Raw genomic sequence first — 15515 nt, 5'->3', positions numbered from 1 at the left:
TAGCGGGATTACAATTTAAAACAATAATCTCTTTACTTCCTTAACGATTGAACGACCTTACAAGAGAGAGAATGAGAGAACTTCACTAAACACTTCCCTAGTCCTTCCGAATACCTCAAATCATAATTAATACTTAAAATTAAAACAAAGATAAGTCCATACTCACATTTTCCGAAAAGCCTTTCTTGATCGATTACTTTAAAAAAATAACGTAGGGGCCTCTCCTGCCCTTGAAATCCCGAACGAACATTACATTTTAAAAACTATGACGCGTGACCCCTGACGAGGGCCATAGCCTCCGCCCGAAAGCTTGACGACTACATTATGACCTAACTTAAATTAAACGACTCGTGGCCTCTGGCGTCGACCATAGCTTCCGCCCGAAAGCTTGAATTCCTACATCACGAACGAACTAACAACTCGTGACCACAGGTGAGACGCATAGCCTCCGCCTGAGTGAGCCTGAATTCCTACATCACGAACGAACTAACAACTCGTGACCACAGGTGAGACGCATAGCCTCCGCCTGAGTGAGCCCCGAGTCACCACTCACTTGCGCTTAAATTCGCGCGCCCTGCCGCGCCTACCATAACAAAAGCTCGTTATTGAAGTCAAATTTACTAAACAACTAACTAGAACATCTGGGAAGACTACCCCCCCTCTACCCCAATGTGCAGGCCACACCGCGCGGCTTGTTACGAAAGCGCGCCCCAGTAACTGCGGCCCGTGGCTGCGCCAGCGCGCGGCCAAACAAACAAACAAAATTCTGCAAGCCCGCAGCGCGCCGCGCCGGCCCCGTGCCCCAATTACATGGTCACGCCACTTGCGCTGACGAGTGAACAGAGCAGCCAGCCCAGAGTCCCGTCAGTAAAGTCCCTAAATTTGATTTCAACAACCCTGCAAAATTTCAACCCGCGACAATATTACATATACTAGTTGGTTTAGGCAAGTAAATGTCGTGGTTATACATGGGGACAGATGGACGCAATATTGTATAATTTTGTCGTTACATATATTTCAGACGAATGTTTCAAAATACTCTATCAAAAGTTGACAAGGTGACAAACATTAGTTTTGATAACTTGTCATTATTTGATTTCCTAAACCAGTAATAAAGCAATGTAAAAAATAAAATAAAATTATTAATAACATTTTCAGTCAATTACCCCCATAGTATAATTTCTGAAAGGTGGATAATGTTTACTTGTTTAGAGTGCGCAAAACGTTAATTGAATCGATCCATGCAAAAAGGTCTTTAGTCCTAAATAAGTGTTTTTGAGAAAAACACAAAAAACTGTCTGCGCCAGAAGATTTTAATAATATAATAACACCTTTTTTTAATATGGTACCTAACAATTTCACCACTCATATGAATTATCTATATTACTGTTCTTGTATATAGTTTGTCGAAAAAAAATTATAAAATATGTAGGACTGAAGCCATTTTTGCATGGAAAAGTATTTTATTAAACACTCTTTTATATTTTATTGTTATTTTAGTATATATATTATTTTAATTGTTTCTTATCCAACAAAATGGTAGAAAAGAAGATACAATATGTTATATTTTACTACATATTAGTTTATTTACTCATGTACAGTGTGTCAAAAATTAAATTATATACAGTTAGTTAATCATCTTGTACCTACAAATCAATGTTCTCCAGTTAATCATCTTGTACCTACAAATCAATGTTCTCCAGTTAATCATCTTGTACTTCCAAATCAATGTTTTCAGCTGTTGGCCAGTTAGAAATATCAATGTAAAATTGTTTATGCTCCTCGGGAATATAGGGCAGAAGTTTTCGTATGTCATCTAGTTTCTTTTTTTTAATGGGGACCTTCCCTTCTGGATAAGCAATGCATGGTGGAAATTCGGGGTTCGTCATTGCTTGCCGCAAACAAAAAGTATGTAGTACCATACCATTGATAAATTTTCGTGCAACAATTGTTCCAGGCATTTCTTGACTAAAAGAAAAATGCATGAAGGAACTTATGCCAAACTGTTGCTTATCATCTTTCGGAACTGATCTCGGGCGCGTTTCTTCTGAAACGACAGACTTTTTGTAATATTGAGGCCACCAATTTTTGTAATCGAATATGTGTTCCGATTTCACATGTGTCACCATAAACTTATTATTATTACTGCTCTTGATTACTAATTCAGTGATTTCTCTTAAGGAATATAAACGGTCATGTTTCCTCAGCTGTCTTTTAATCATTGAAAAATCTCGGTCACAGGGGAGAAACGAATGACCCCTGATGGGGAAGAACTGTTCTATTTTATTAAATCGACCAGTTTGTGTTAAAGCCAATAACAAACGTGCCAGTGAGTGGTTTTTGTTTTGGCCAGAACAGTTGTCAGAGAAAATCCTTATCTCCTTAATTTCTGGAGGAACCGTGTTCAAATAATCCGTTAAAAGTGAGCACACTTCATTTGGGCCTTTGTTGGCAGTACCCTCATGATAAAGGTATAACATAGCACTATGTTCCTTTATGTTATGTATGCAGCAAACATTGACTGTTAACTGCCTCATATAGAAAGTCTCTTGAACTGGGATTCGTGGCAATTGAATATTTTGCATATAATCCATACAGATGGACAGAACGTGTGGTTCAGTTTTGCAGTCTCGTTCTTTTTTAAGTTCATTATAAAACTTCTTTGCCCTCCTTCTGTGAATCATTAGTTCCGCTGCCGCACACCTCTTGGCTGCTTCATTTATGTGAGGGCTTTTAATTTTAAGTTTTAACTCCTCACAAGTACAGCAGCAATCAACCTGGGGTCTGCCAAATGATAGAGAAAAGTTTTCATTGAAAAACTTAATGAAAAACTGATAACTGCAGTTAATGTCAGGATTTTTATCTTTGAATAGATTATACGTGGACTTTACAGACAGTCTGGCATCGAGATATGATTTTGTTTTACCAGTGTATTTTGTGCATTTAACTGGAAAGCTAAGAATGTGGTTTCTGATTTTTTCCCGAACTTCAGGTGGAAGTGTGTTAGCACTTGACTATATCTATTACATCTCTATATTTATATTTATGTCCCACTATATCAATGGAAAAAAAATCAGTGTTTTTACGTGTATAATTTTACCTATCAATAATTTTATCTATCTTTTTACCTGTCACAGGTGACGCATGTAGTCTACCTATTAAAAACAACTGCGTATTCGAATTCAACGTTGTCAGAATTTCAAAGCAATCTGTGAAGTACTTTTGGGAGTATTATGTTTTTCGAACGAATGAACATTTACATTTTTTATTTATATAGATTGAGAACTGAAACCGTGTCGCCTCGTGAAAACACTGGCGGGCAGCGAGTGAGCTCGACGCACCAGCCAGCGGGGAACCACACACGACTTAGAAAGTCACAACTTAGAACTGTCATAACTTAGAAAACTTGGAAAAATCCACGTAACTTAGAAACACACAACTTAGAAACACGCAACTTAGAAACACGCAACTTAGAAACACGCAACTTAGAAACACGCAACTTAGAAACACGCAACTTAGAAACACGCAACTTAGAAACACGCAACTTAGAAACACGCAACTTAGAAACACGCAACTTAGAAACACGCAACTTAGAAACACGCAACTTAGAAACACGCAACTTAGAAACACGCAACTTAGAAACACGCAACTTAGAAACACGCAACTTAGAAACACGCAACTTAGAAACACGCAACTTAGAAACACGCAACTTAGAAACACGCAACTTAGAAACACGCAACTTAGAAACACGCAACTTAGAAACACGCAACTTAAAACGATCACGGCTTAGAACTATCACGGCTTAGAACGATCACGGCTTAGAACGATCACGGCTTAGAACGATCACGGCTTAGAACGATCACGGCTTAGAACGATCACGGCTTAGAACGATCACGGCTTAGAACGATCACGGCTTAGAACGATCACGGCTTAGAAAGATCACGGCTTAGAAAGATCACGGCTTAGAAAGATCACGGCTTAGAAAGATCACGGCTTAGAAAGATCACGGCTTAGAAAGATCACGGCTTAGAAAGATCACGGCTTAGAAAGATCACGGCTTAGAAAGATCACGGCTTAGAAAGATCACGGCTTAGAAAGATCACGGCTTAGAAAGATCACGGCTTAGAAAGATCACGGCTTAGAAACACACGTGGCTTAGAAACACACGTGGCTTAGAAACACACGTGGCTTAGAAACACACGTGGCTTAGAAACACACGTGGCTTAGAAACACACGTGGCTTAGAAACACACGTGGCTTAGAAACACACGTGGCTTAGAAACACACGTGGCTTAGAAACACACGTGGCTTAGAAACACACGTGGCTTAGAAACACACGTGGCTTAGAAACACACGTGGCTTAGAAACACACGTGGCTTAGAAACACACGTGGCTTAGAAACACACGTGGCTTAGAAACACACGTGGCTTAGAAACACACGTGGCTTAGAAACACACGTGGCTTAGAAACACACGTGGCTTAGAAACACACGTGGCTTAGAAACACACGTGGCTTAGAAACACACGTGGCTTAGAAACACACGTGGCTTAGAAACACACGTGGCTTAGAAACACACGTGGCTTAGAAACACACGTGGCTTAGAAACACACGTGGCTTAGAAACACACGTGGCTTAGAAACACACGTGGCTTAGAAACACACGTGGCTTAGAAACACACGTGGCTTAGAAACACACGTGGCTTAGAAACACACGTGGCTTAGAAACACACGTGGCTTAGGAACACACGTGGCTTAGAAACACACGTGGCTTAGAAACACACGTGGCTTAGAAACACACGTGGCTTAGAAACACACGTGGCTTAGAAACACACGTGGCTTAGAAACACACGTGGCTTAGAAACACACGTGGCTTAGAAACACACGTGGCTTAGAAACACACGTGGCTTAGAAACACACGTGGCTTAGAAACACACGTGGCTTAGAAACACACGTGGCTTAGAAACACACGTGGCTTAGAAACACACGTGGCTTAGAAACACACGTGGCTTAGAAACACACGTGGCTTAGAAACACACGTGGCTTAGAAACACACGTGGCTTAGAAACACACGTGGCTTAGAAACACACGTGGCTTAGAAACACACGTGGCTTAGAAACACACGTGGCTTAGAAACACACGTGGCTTAGAAACACACACGGCTTAGAAACACACACGGCTTAGAAACACACACGGCTTAGAAACACACACGGCTTAGAAACACACACGGCTTAGAAACACACACGGCTTAGAAACACACACGGCTTAGAAACACACACGGCTTAGAAACACACACGGCTTAGAAACACACACGGCTTAGAAACACACACGGCTTAGAAACACACACGGCTTAGAAACACACACGGCTTAGAAACACACACGGCTTAGAAACACACACGGCTTAGAAACACACACGGCTTAGAAACACACACGGCTTAGAAACACACACGGCTTAGAAACACACACGGCTTAGAAACACACACGGCTTAGAAACACACACGGCTTAGAAACACACACGGCTTAGAAACACACACGGCTTAGAAACACACACGGCTTAGAAACACACACGGCTTAGAAACACACACGGCTTAGAAACACACACAACCTAGAAACACACACAACCTAGAAACACACACAACCTAGAAACACACACAACCTAGAAACACACACAACCTAGAAACACACACAACCTAGAAACACACACAACCTAGAAACACACACAACCTAGAAACACACACAACCTAGAAACACACACAACCTAGAAACACACAACCTAGAAAATTCTAAGTTATGTGTTTCTAAGTTATGACAGCACCCCGGGCCAGCGACGACGGCGAGTGGCTGCCCCCCCTGGGAGCAGGCGGCGGTGCGTGTCCGAGGTCGCGCGCGGGACGCTTATAGCCGGCCCTCGGAGCAGGTGGTGCGGCCCGTCGGTCGCCGGCTACCCTTGGCGGGAAGCCTACAACTCACGTAGTTTCGGTTCCCTACCACGTTCCTGCGACTTCGGATTCCTCTCAAAAATTGAAATTAAAAAAAAAATCGAAGGGTTGGGTTAGGTTAGGTTAGGTTAGGTCAGGTCAGGTCAGGTCAGGTCAGTCACAACATGCTTGTTTTCATTGGAAACTTCTGATTTAGCGGCTGAAGTGTGGCGTTAATACCAAAACGCAAAACTTCGGAAATCTTCGGAAACTCTTGCAGGGAACCGAAACTACGTGATTTGTAGGCTTCCCAACCTTGGCACCCGTCCTCCCGCCATCTTCTCCCCTCACCCCCCCCCCCCCTCACCAACTCAACCTCCTCCGCGTCCTGTGTGAACGACGCAATGAAAGATTCAACAGGATTCGACGGAGTAAGCTCGGCTTCTGCCTCCCTGATGATGGCGGCGACTGCAATTTCGGCCAAAACGTCTGGTGAATTATTCGCTGCAACCCCGAAGCCAAGCCCTCCTTCAGACAAATGGCCGTGAAAGCCTGCGAACTGAATTCGTTGGAGTTGGTGTTTTGTCGACCAGATGTTGAATTTGCATGTGTTGTAACAGCTCACCTTACATTATAATGATAATAATTTATTTTCCCTTTTTTTTACACTTTGTTAACAATATTCACTCAAATTAACCAGGAAATTTTAGCACTCCACGAAAGCAAGCTTGTATGTGAGTGCATCTAGTCACTTCAAATTTACACGCGGTATTTTGACGAACGTAAACATTTATAAATGTGTAATAACTGAGAAATACATATATATATATAAAATATAACCTAAGAAACCTTACATTAGTTTTAAAAAATCACCCAAAATAAATACTGTCCTCACTGGAATATTGGAGCCGGAGGGGGGAGGGAGAGAGAGAGTATGTCCCCCCCCCCCCTTCCTCCCTAGCGTCCGCCACGTGGCACGTGGAGCAGCCACGCGCGTGGACTACGTAGAAGTCTCTGCAGGTTGCAAGTGGAGGAGTAGAAAGCACGGAACTACCGTGTGTTTGAAGGGTTAAGCCACCACTGGGCGAGTTACGAGGCAACTGGTCCTGAATACACTCGCTACTCTCTTGGTCGTTGGAATTCTCAACGAACAGCTGAAGAACGAAAATTAAAAAAAAAAATAGTTTTCGGTCAAGAACGGGTTTTTTTTAATTTTATCATCCGAACGGACGAGATTCAATTACAAGTTCAACTTGTAGACGTTAGTGCCTTGGCTCGTCACTGCGATTTACTGTGTGAATACGCGAAGGAAATAATGTTTTGGATAGTTGAAAACAAGCAGTATGTAGACATGATTTTTGACATGATTCGACACACATTCACTATCAAACACAAAATTCATCATCGTCGATACACAATTCTAAACACGTTAAAATTCAATGGACACCTGATATCGGTGGCCAAACAGACTTTTTGTTTTTTGAACCGTCAAAAATGTCCAACGGCACGCAAGTGGGCCAACATGCAGGTTGTGACAGTGTGAGTGTCCCTGCACGCCTCCCGGGGCGGCTGGGATGGGGAACCACACATAACTTAGAAAGTCACAACTTAGAACTGTCATAACTTAGAAAACTTGGAAAAATCCACGTAACTTAGGACCACACAACGCAGAACCACACAACTTAGAAACTTCATAACGTAGAAAGTCTCAACTTAGAACCGTCATGACTTAGAAAATTCTAAGTTATGTGTTTCTAAGTTGTGTGTTTCTAAGTTATGACAGCACCCCGCTGCGAGAGCTCGCAGAGACCACGTGAGGTCTGCGCTGCGTCGGAAGGGTGGAGTGGGCGGGAGGTGTCCCCCTTTGTCGCCAACTTGCTCCCCCACCGTCCTCTCGGCACGGGAACAGCGGCCCCGCTGGCTGGCGCGGCGCGAGTGTGATACGTCACGTCATGTGACGAGGCGTTGTGGTCCGCCCGGCCCGCCTCACCGGCTACCGAACAACATCACCGCATTAGTCCCACCAAGTTCTATTTGTAATTTACACTTTTGTTAAGGGAACTTAATTTTTGGAAATGTCTGTAAATTGTGCTACAGCTAGACCCGTGTGTCTGTCTGCGGGGTCGAAAGAGAGAGAACAGTACGCGAAACATTGTTGTGGAACGTTTCTGACGCGAAAAGTGCAGAGAATAGCTACTTAGCCAAAGATATATAAAGAGAGCTCAATGCTATATACGTTGCTGTGCTTGTTTTCGTTCTCCTCTTTGTGCGATGATTAATCTTCCACCCCTTCCCCCCCCCTAAAAAAAAGAACCGATTCAGATAGATGAACGAAAGAATAAGACAGTGTGCACGTGCACTTGTTTTAGAAAATATATAAGGGTATCCTATAAAGTCATCTGTGAATGCCTTGAAGTTTATATTTGCTCCTTGCTCCTTGCTCCTTGCTCGACCAGCAGCGTAGAGAGCGCTGTTGGGACAGTCCCTGCATTTCCCGTATAGATAGCGCTACCTGTTGCGAGTTTCATATTTCGTTCAGAGATTTGGCGTGTTCCAAACTGCAGAATTGTTTAAAGAAAAGTGACACCCGCCGTTTTTCTTTATGATGTGAGTAGCTATTAGAAAAGTGAAAAATATTTATTTAGAAATTGTCTTCTCACTTTCTCTCTATATCCTTGCCGTCTTACCCCTTACGATATATTTGCGAGTCGAGGTTTGAATTGCCAAAGAAGTTTCAATTTATAACGTGTGCTAAGTTACACGCGCTCTTTTTTATATAATACAACATTTTATATGGTTTATGTTGGTACTAAACTTTTATGGTAAATTAGTAGATGATCTATGAATAATTGTTTTAATTTGTTAGTTGTTATAGTAATTTCATGTTTTATTCCTCGATAGAACTTAATATACATTTGTTTATGTATCATGTTTCAGTGTAAGAGAAGACGTACACGCTTTAACAGCGCAAAAAAAAAAGTCTTTTTTAAAAACAGGATAAATAAGTCATCTGTTAACCCCGTGGTCCAGGGGGTGTTATTGTTAAAGGATACTGTTTAGCTACGTGCTTTGTTTGAAATGTTGTGTAAGTTAGGCCATGTTTGAAAAGGTGGTGTGTAAGTATTAGTTGAGAGCGTGTCCCCTTGGCCAGCCGCCCGCTGTTGGGGAGAGAGAGAGAGAGAGAGAGAGAGAGAGAGAGAGAGAGAGAGAGAGAGAGAGAGAGACACTTGAGCATCGCCGCGCTGACCACGTGACGTGCCAGGCCGCTTGGAACGTTTAACGGTCTCGCCTGCGTGGAGAGCCCAGCCGCATTTCAAAAACGCGAACAGATACACAGCATATTTCAGTAGGACAAAACAGGAAACCCAGGCTTTTTAACATGGCGAACACTGGCGACACCCGACTGCAGCGATCCTAGCTGCTCAGCCTGAAGAAAGCCCGCGAAATTCAAATTTCCCCTTGTACTACAATGGGCGATCTCGGCACGGATTTTCTCTCGTCGTTTGAAATCTGTTTGTCGTAGATTAATGAATTTACACTCTATATGTTTGTATGAAAACAGTTTATTCATAACCGAAACAATTTTTCGTAATCTACAACAATATATTGATTTAACGATCATGAGAAATGACTTAACTTTGAACATGAGGCAGATAATACAACTTTTATCAATGAAAAATATTTAACTTTAAACCTGAATAGAGTATTATGTTAATAATTGCGTGATACATAATAAAATTTATAAAATATATAAAATTTTAATTTCTTAATATAGTTTCATTTGAATATTATTTAAACTCCAAAAATTGTAGTGTATTGTATTTTTGAGTACTAATGTCCCGAAAACATCATTAAGTGATTTTAATATCGCTAACTTTAAACTAACCATTTACAATCATTATACAGCATTTGAAATGTAGCTAACCTAACTTCATCAACTGTTCAAACAATGAACTATTGTTATACTACTTAAAATATCGCAATGCTGTTTAGCTGTCATCAAACAGAAGAGGAATTAAAAAATAAAAAATAATCAATTTTCAGAATGGTTACTTAGAGCTTACTTTTATTTTATGGTATTTTCCGCTATGTAATTTGTACAATATTCTGTGTGTAATTAACTTGTCCCATAGCCATATTTTAAAATCGAATAATTAAAAAGCTTCGCGTTTAATGTCACGTAAAGCTCAACAACTAATGAAACCACGTACATTAGGAAAGTTACATGGTATATTTCCGAGGTGTGATAGGAGAAATGTAAACGTCAGTGTCATTGTGAATATACATCAGCTTGAAGAGAGCTCTTGCGGCAGATTGTCGGTCGGAATACGCGGGCGTGCCCTGTGGAAATTGTCGCTAAATATAATCCTCTGGGATGCCAAATAGCTCTCTCTCACCATGGAGTGGCCGTGGAAATAGCTGCGCTATTTTTAACCAAGCGCTCTGACATAATGCCGCGTTTTCCTTCGAATAAGTGGGAAGGGGGCGGTTTCGTCCCGCAACTGCTCCTTGGCTGATGACGTCCTTGTCTTGTCTTGTTCTCCAGTGTGTGGTAGAGCGACTTCGCTCGCCGTCTTCCTAGAACGAACTTTGCGGGAATGCTTCGCTCTAGGGTGCTCTTTTTTTTCGCGCATCTGCAAACGCTTCAAACGTGGCTCATCATTAGCAGCCAGGTATAATGCAAAGCGGTTGGGTGAAACAGAGTTGTGGCTAAAATCCCACATCCCACATCACTGGTGTTTTGTGTGCCGCTGGATGGTGCCATAACGAGATTAACGTGTCCTTGAAAATTAATCCCAGCTATAAATGACTAATTTATCGTCTGCATGCGCGGACGATATTGGCAGCTGTGGAGTTGGGAACTGCTAGGAGACAGGCATTCCAAAGACGTGGGTGAAGCCACTTATTTACTTGCATCGCCGTATTGTTACACCCAAAACATTGCAAAAATGATGCCTGACCACGTCTGATGATGGTTAGTTATCATAATATACGTTAATAAAAAAGTCAGTTTCATAAAAAATTTGTAAATGGAGGCGCTACTTGGCGTGTCGTCGCTACCCGAGATGGAGGCGCTACTTGCGCATGTCGGGCCGAAACATCTTTGCACATAGTCAAACGTTTTATCTCAGATTTGTCAAAATACTTTTTGTTACTCTAGTACCTATACCTGTTATTGATAAAACATGGTGGTAGATGTTTGAATTTTTATATATTCAATTTGAATGTTTTTTTAGAAAGTTCATTGTATAGCGTTACAAATACTGTGATGTTGTTAGTTACCAAATGGTTGCTTGAAAAGCATACAAAAAATTCTAATTATTCTACATTCAGACCAGCCAGTGAAATTTCTAAAAATATTTCTGATATGTCATTTAGCGTGTTATTTGAATTGTCTTAATGTTTGTTTGATGAGACTTTTGACTTAAAGCATTAACGAGCAGACATCATTCGGAAATTTAGTGTAACAAGAAGTCCCTGTCATTCACTTCAGTAAATTAACAAACTGTTACTTGGATACAGAATATAGACTCCCTTGGTGCTTTCACGTTTAACTTCTTTTTTTTTTTGCTAGAAAATAAAATAATTCACCCGCCTAACTTTACAGTATGTTCTGGATAATATGTACCACCTCGGTAATATTTTTTTAAAGAATATCTGTTCGCTTTCATTTGAATTGTAAATTTTTTTATTGACAAGAGGAACTAGTTCAACAAACACGGGCACCATAAACGTAGTCGTGTTTAAAAGTTTGTTTTCGAATAGTCGACCGGCTGGCTTGTACATACGTAACTATTTGTTTTGTACAAGATAATTCACTTGAGTATCAGGTGATTTCCTTGAGAAATATTTAGAAATAATTTTTCAGCGCTTGCTTTTTTTTTACGGGTTTCTTCAGATCCAGTTTCTATTTTTTTACGAGTATTTTTTTTTTTACCTTCGGCGATGAGTCCACGCAAAGATATTTCCGGCACTATAAACACGAATATTTTATTTTATTTATTTTTTCACGCGAGCCTCTTATGTAAGCGCCTGCAATAATTCAGTTGGGGTATTCTAGGAACGCCTGTGTTTGAATTGGACCTGTCCCGCCGGGCTGGCGTTGCGTGTGTTCCTGCCACGCGCCTGGTGATTTACGCGTGCGACACGCAGGAGAGTGCCGTTACGTCGCCATATTTATGATTTCATAATTATGCTTCTAACCTACGACGTGTCATGAGGAAGCAAGACGTAGAGTTTTTTAGTTATTTCGTAATATGGCCAATAATCTCTCGTTTACAATGATTTTTAAGTTTTATTGTACAGTAGATTAGCACTATAAAATATTTTTATACAAATTATATATATGACTATATAACAGCTTCATATTGGGCGACTTGCACACTTTGCTTCTTTGTTTTGAAATTTATTGATATCATCTTGTTCAGTGAATACCTCAAAGATAAGGTCTCGCTGAGGTAAATTTTAACTTTTTGGTCTCAAATACATTTAAATTATTAAAATATTGGGTGAAGACTGCTATAAACATATCCACTAATGATTAAATAATCACATTAGTAAGTGAATTTGGATGCTATTAATAAGCGGTACTTGCAAAATTGAATGTCACCGTTAAAGACGTTACTGTACACCAAACTGGGTAATTCTGGTGTCACATTGTGTGTTTATTATTGTTAAAATGAATTTCAATTCTAGAACTATCTTCAGTACGACTTGAAATACTAACTTACGCTTACCAGTTGGTTACAATGATTCTCGTCGTCGTATCATTCGCATATTTTCACGGTGGTCGTGAACGAATATTGCAAGACTTGTGTGTTCCTAGGGTCCATTATACCTCGCCGTCCTCTGTCGCTGTCTTTTTTTTCTATTTTGACGTGACAACGTTTAATAAATCTATGAACGCCGGCTGCACGCACGAAAAAGTGTCCCGTTACGCACATTGTTCCGTTACGCGGTGTCCCGTTACGCTCATTGTACGCTTGCGCCGCATCTCTCTCTCTTCCACTCGATTGGCCTATGCGTCCGAGGAGAAGAAAGACAGCGGCAGCACACAACTTAGGTACATCTACACGTGAACTGTTTCGTCGACTGTTTATAAAGTGAAGTGAAAAGTTAATGTGGTTTTTATTGCTTATTACAACAACAATTTCGGCAATAAAGGTTAATTATTCTTGCATTTTAAAAATCTGATTACTAGCATAATTTCAAGTATTTATTCTTTTATTATTAAAATAAAAATGATTCAATTTTATTCATAAAAGTATGCAATCATTTCATCAATGTTTTGTTATGACGTTGTCACGTTAAACTATCGTTCGTAAACTGACTTTACAGACAACCAATTTTTTTTTTTCATTTGTAATTGTGTCGGAGAGAGGCTCGTCCTCTGCGAAACACACGCTGTATTCAGTCACGCTTTCACTCTTCAGCATGTTGACAGTGAGCTCGCGGCCGTGCGAGGCGTCAAAGCAACGCCGGCGCATTCATGAAACCTACAGAATAGCGTTTGCGGCGCGTCCCCCCCCCCCAATTCTTCCCCTTCCCCTCATCATTCAACCCCTTTTTCTTTCTTCCCGTGTCAACTGAGTTTCCGCGGGCTTCTCTCTGAGAGTGCGGGCCACGCCTGCATCGTAGGCAACGCGCCGGGCAGCTGTGTGTTGCCGTCTGCAGGCTGTGCCAGGGAGATTCAAGCCACGCTATTTGAAAACTTCCCGAATATCCGAGTAGTGTCTTGTTAACAATAAGCATTTAAGAATGCGCTCAGGGCGCATGAGCAGTTCTGTTTTCCAGATTTCGTTTTTTTTAAACTGTTCTCTAATAGTTATAATGGCTAATTCGAGTGTTTTCAGAATAATTTTTAGGAATGAAACCTCATGTAGAGATTCTTGAAAGCACTCCAAGGACTTGCAATACTTCTTGTCTTTTGAACGTTGAGAAGACTGTGCCCTAGTCCACAGCCTTACGCTTAGAGGCGATACAGCCCTAGAAGCACCAGCGAGCGTCGCATTTACCATCGCACCTCACTTACATAAATAACACCTTTTAACAGTCGTTGTGGTCCACAAGAAATGGGTGAGATTCTCGAGCTGGACGTTATTACATAATCAAAAATACCTGTGTTTGGCATATACATTGGCAGAATGCTGAAATACATTGTATCCAACTCAGTGTAGAAAAAAAGCGAATAGCGAGGCGAAAACTATACTGGGAGCGGAAAAGTGGAAATATGACTTGATGGTTCTAGCAGTTTTCTTCTTGCATCCATAATTAAATAAATTTCCTGGAATAACTTGTACTCACGCTCACAAAAGGTTTCAATATTTGAATACATTTGCATAACTGATGTATCATTTTAGAAAGTGCGATTTTTCCCCGGCGTGTTTCTCTTTAGTTTTAAAATTGTAATTTGCAAATGGTCTATTTTCAAACTTTCAGACACACGCATGTTCAAAAAAATTTCCTGTTAACTCCGTTCAAGTCTGCGTTTCGAGTCGGGTTTCACGATATCCCCCCCTTCTCCTCCTCCTCATGGTCAACGATTTTATTGTTGCAGTATTATAATATTGTGCCATTACGTACAAGCTAAAAATGTGTTTGGCGTCTTCACATATTCAAACGTGATCTTTTTTGTTTAAAGAAAAACTTAATTGAAAGCTTTGAGGTGTTATGAATACCTCAGAATGGCAAATTTGATATTTTTTTTTTCTAGAAGACTAAGATGTCGTGGGTAGAACGATGTTTTGAATACCCATTTTCTGTTTGACATTCTTTGGATCCTTCACAAGACTATGCACGTGTGTTCGGTCATGTGCACTGAGAGAAAGGGTTGTTTGCCTCGACAAAATATTTGTTTATATATGGCGAAATAAATTTATTTTGTTAATTCAAACATATATTTTGTAGTAGGAAAGATTCTATTGACCCAACAAAATGATTTTGTCGACCCAACAAAATGATTTTGGCGACCCAACAAAATGATTTTGTCAACTCAAATGTATATTTGGTTAGGCGTAACAAATTATTTTTGTTACTTACCGAGTTTGGTTAAACTAACAAAATATTTTGGTTCCACCAAGTAGATATTTGTTTCGCCATATATAAATAAATATTTGTTTGATTCAAGCAAACCTTTTTCGTTGTGTGGGCCGGGCGGGTGAAGTCCCCAGGCGGATGGAAGCCACAAGAATGCGCGCGTGGGCGCCTCCGGTGTCTTCGAGAGTCAACTTTGGCCAGTGGCTCCCTCGCTCAGTATTTGTCCGCGTACAAACTCCCCGGCGGCGGGTCTTGTGATCGCTGCTGGTGGGCCGCGGGCCAGGTTTCCCTGCGGCGTGATTTGTGGATACGGCCCCCCCCCCTCCATCCTCCACCCTCCCCCATCCCCTCCCCTCTTGCAGGAATGTGTCTCGCGGCTCGGCGTGGCCGAAACTGTCTCCTCCCCGTGTCTCGGGACAAGGGGGAGTAAAGGAGAGGGGCTCATGAGGGAAGAGCGCCAGTTGTTTTTGAATCTCAGGCCCACCCCTCCCCTCCCCCACGAGCCCACTCTCCGAGGTCCACCTCCCCGTGGTCGTGCCAGGGCAGTCGTGTCGCCGGAGCGTGTG

At 41.3% G+C, this 15515-nt stretch overlaps 2 protein-coding genes across 6 annotated transcripts in view; one reads left to right on the top strand and one right to left on the bottom strand.

The window, feature by feature from the left end:
- Window positions 1–15515, top strand: part of LOC134543297 (long-chain-fatty-acid--CoA ligase 6) — a 124601-nt gene that overhangs the window by 67053 nt on the left and 42033 nt on the right. The gene's annotated exons all lie outside the window — the stretch shown is intronic.
- On the bottom strand, window positions 1454–2874 carry LOC134542867 (uncharacterized). Its single transcript, XM_063387441.1, has 2 exons — window positions 1719–2874; window positions 1454–1682 (listed from the first exon to the last, which is right to left on the bottom strand). The coding sequence occupies exons 1-2, from the start codon at window positions 2682–2684 to the stop codon at window positions 1668–1670; spliced, it is 981 nt and encodes a 326-aa protein (XP_063243511.1). The 5' UTR covers window positions 2685–2874; the 3' UTR covers window positions 1454–1667.

This window comes from Bacillus rossius (genome assembly GCF_032445375.1).
Source record: "Bacillus rossius redtenbacheri isolate Brsri chromosome 9 unlocalized genomic scaffold, Brsri_v3 Brsri_v3_scf9_2, whole genome shotgun sequence".
NCBI classification, from domain to species: domain Eukaryota; kingdom Metazoa; phylum Arthropoda; class Insecta; order Phasmatodea; family Bacillidae; genus Bacillus; species Bacillus rossius.
Note: the sequence above shows the minus strand (reverse complement) of the source record. Positions and strands in the feature narration are given on the sequence as shown.

Coding starts and splice junctions, on each gene's coding strand:
- LOC134542867 (XM_063387441.1), bottom strand. CDS start 2,684: ATGATTCACAGAAGGAGGGCAAAGAAGTTTTATAATGAACTTAAAAAA.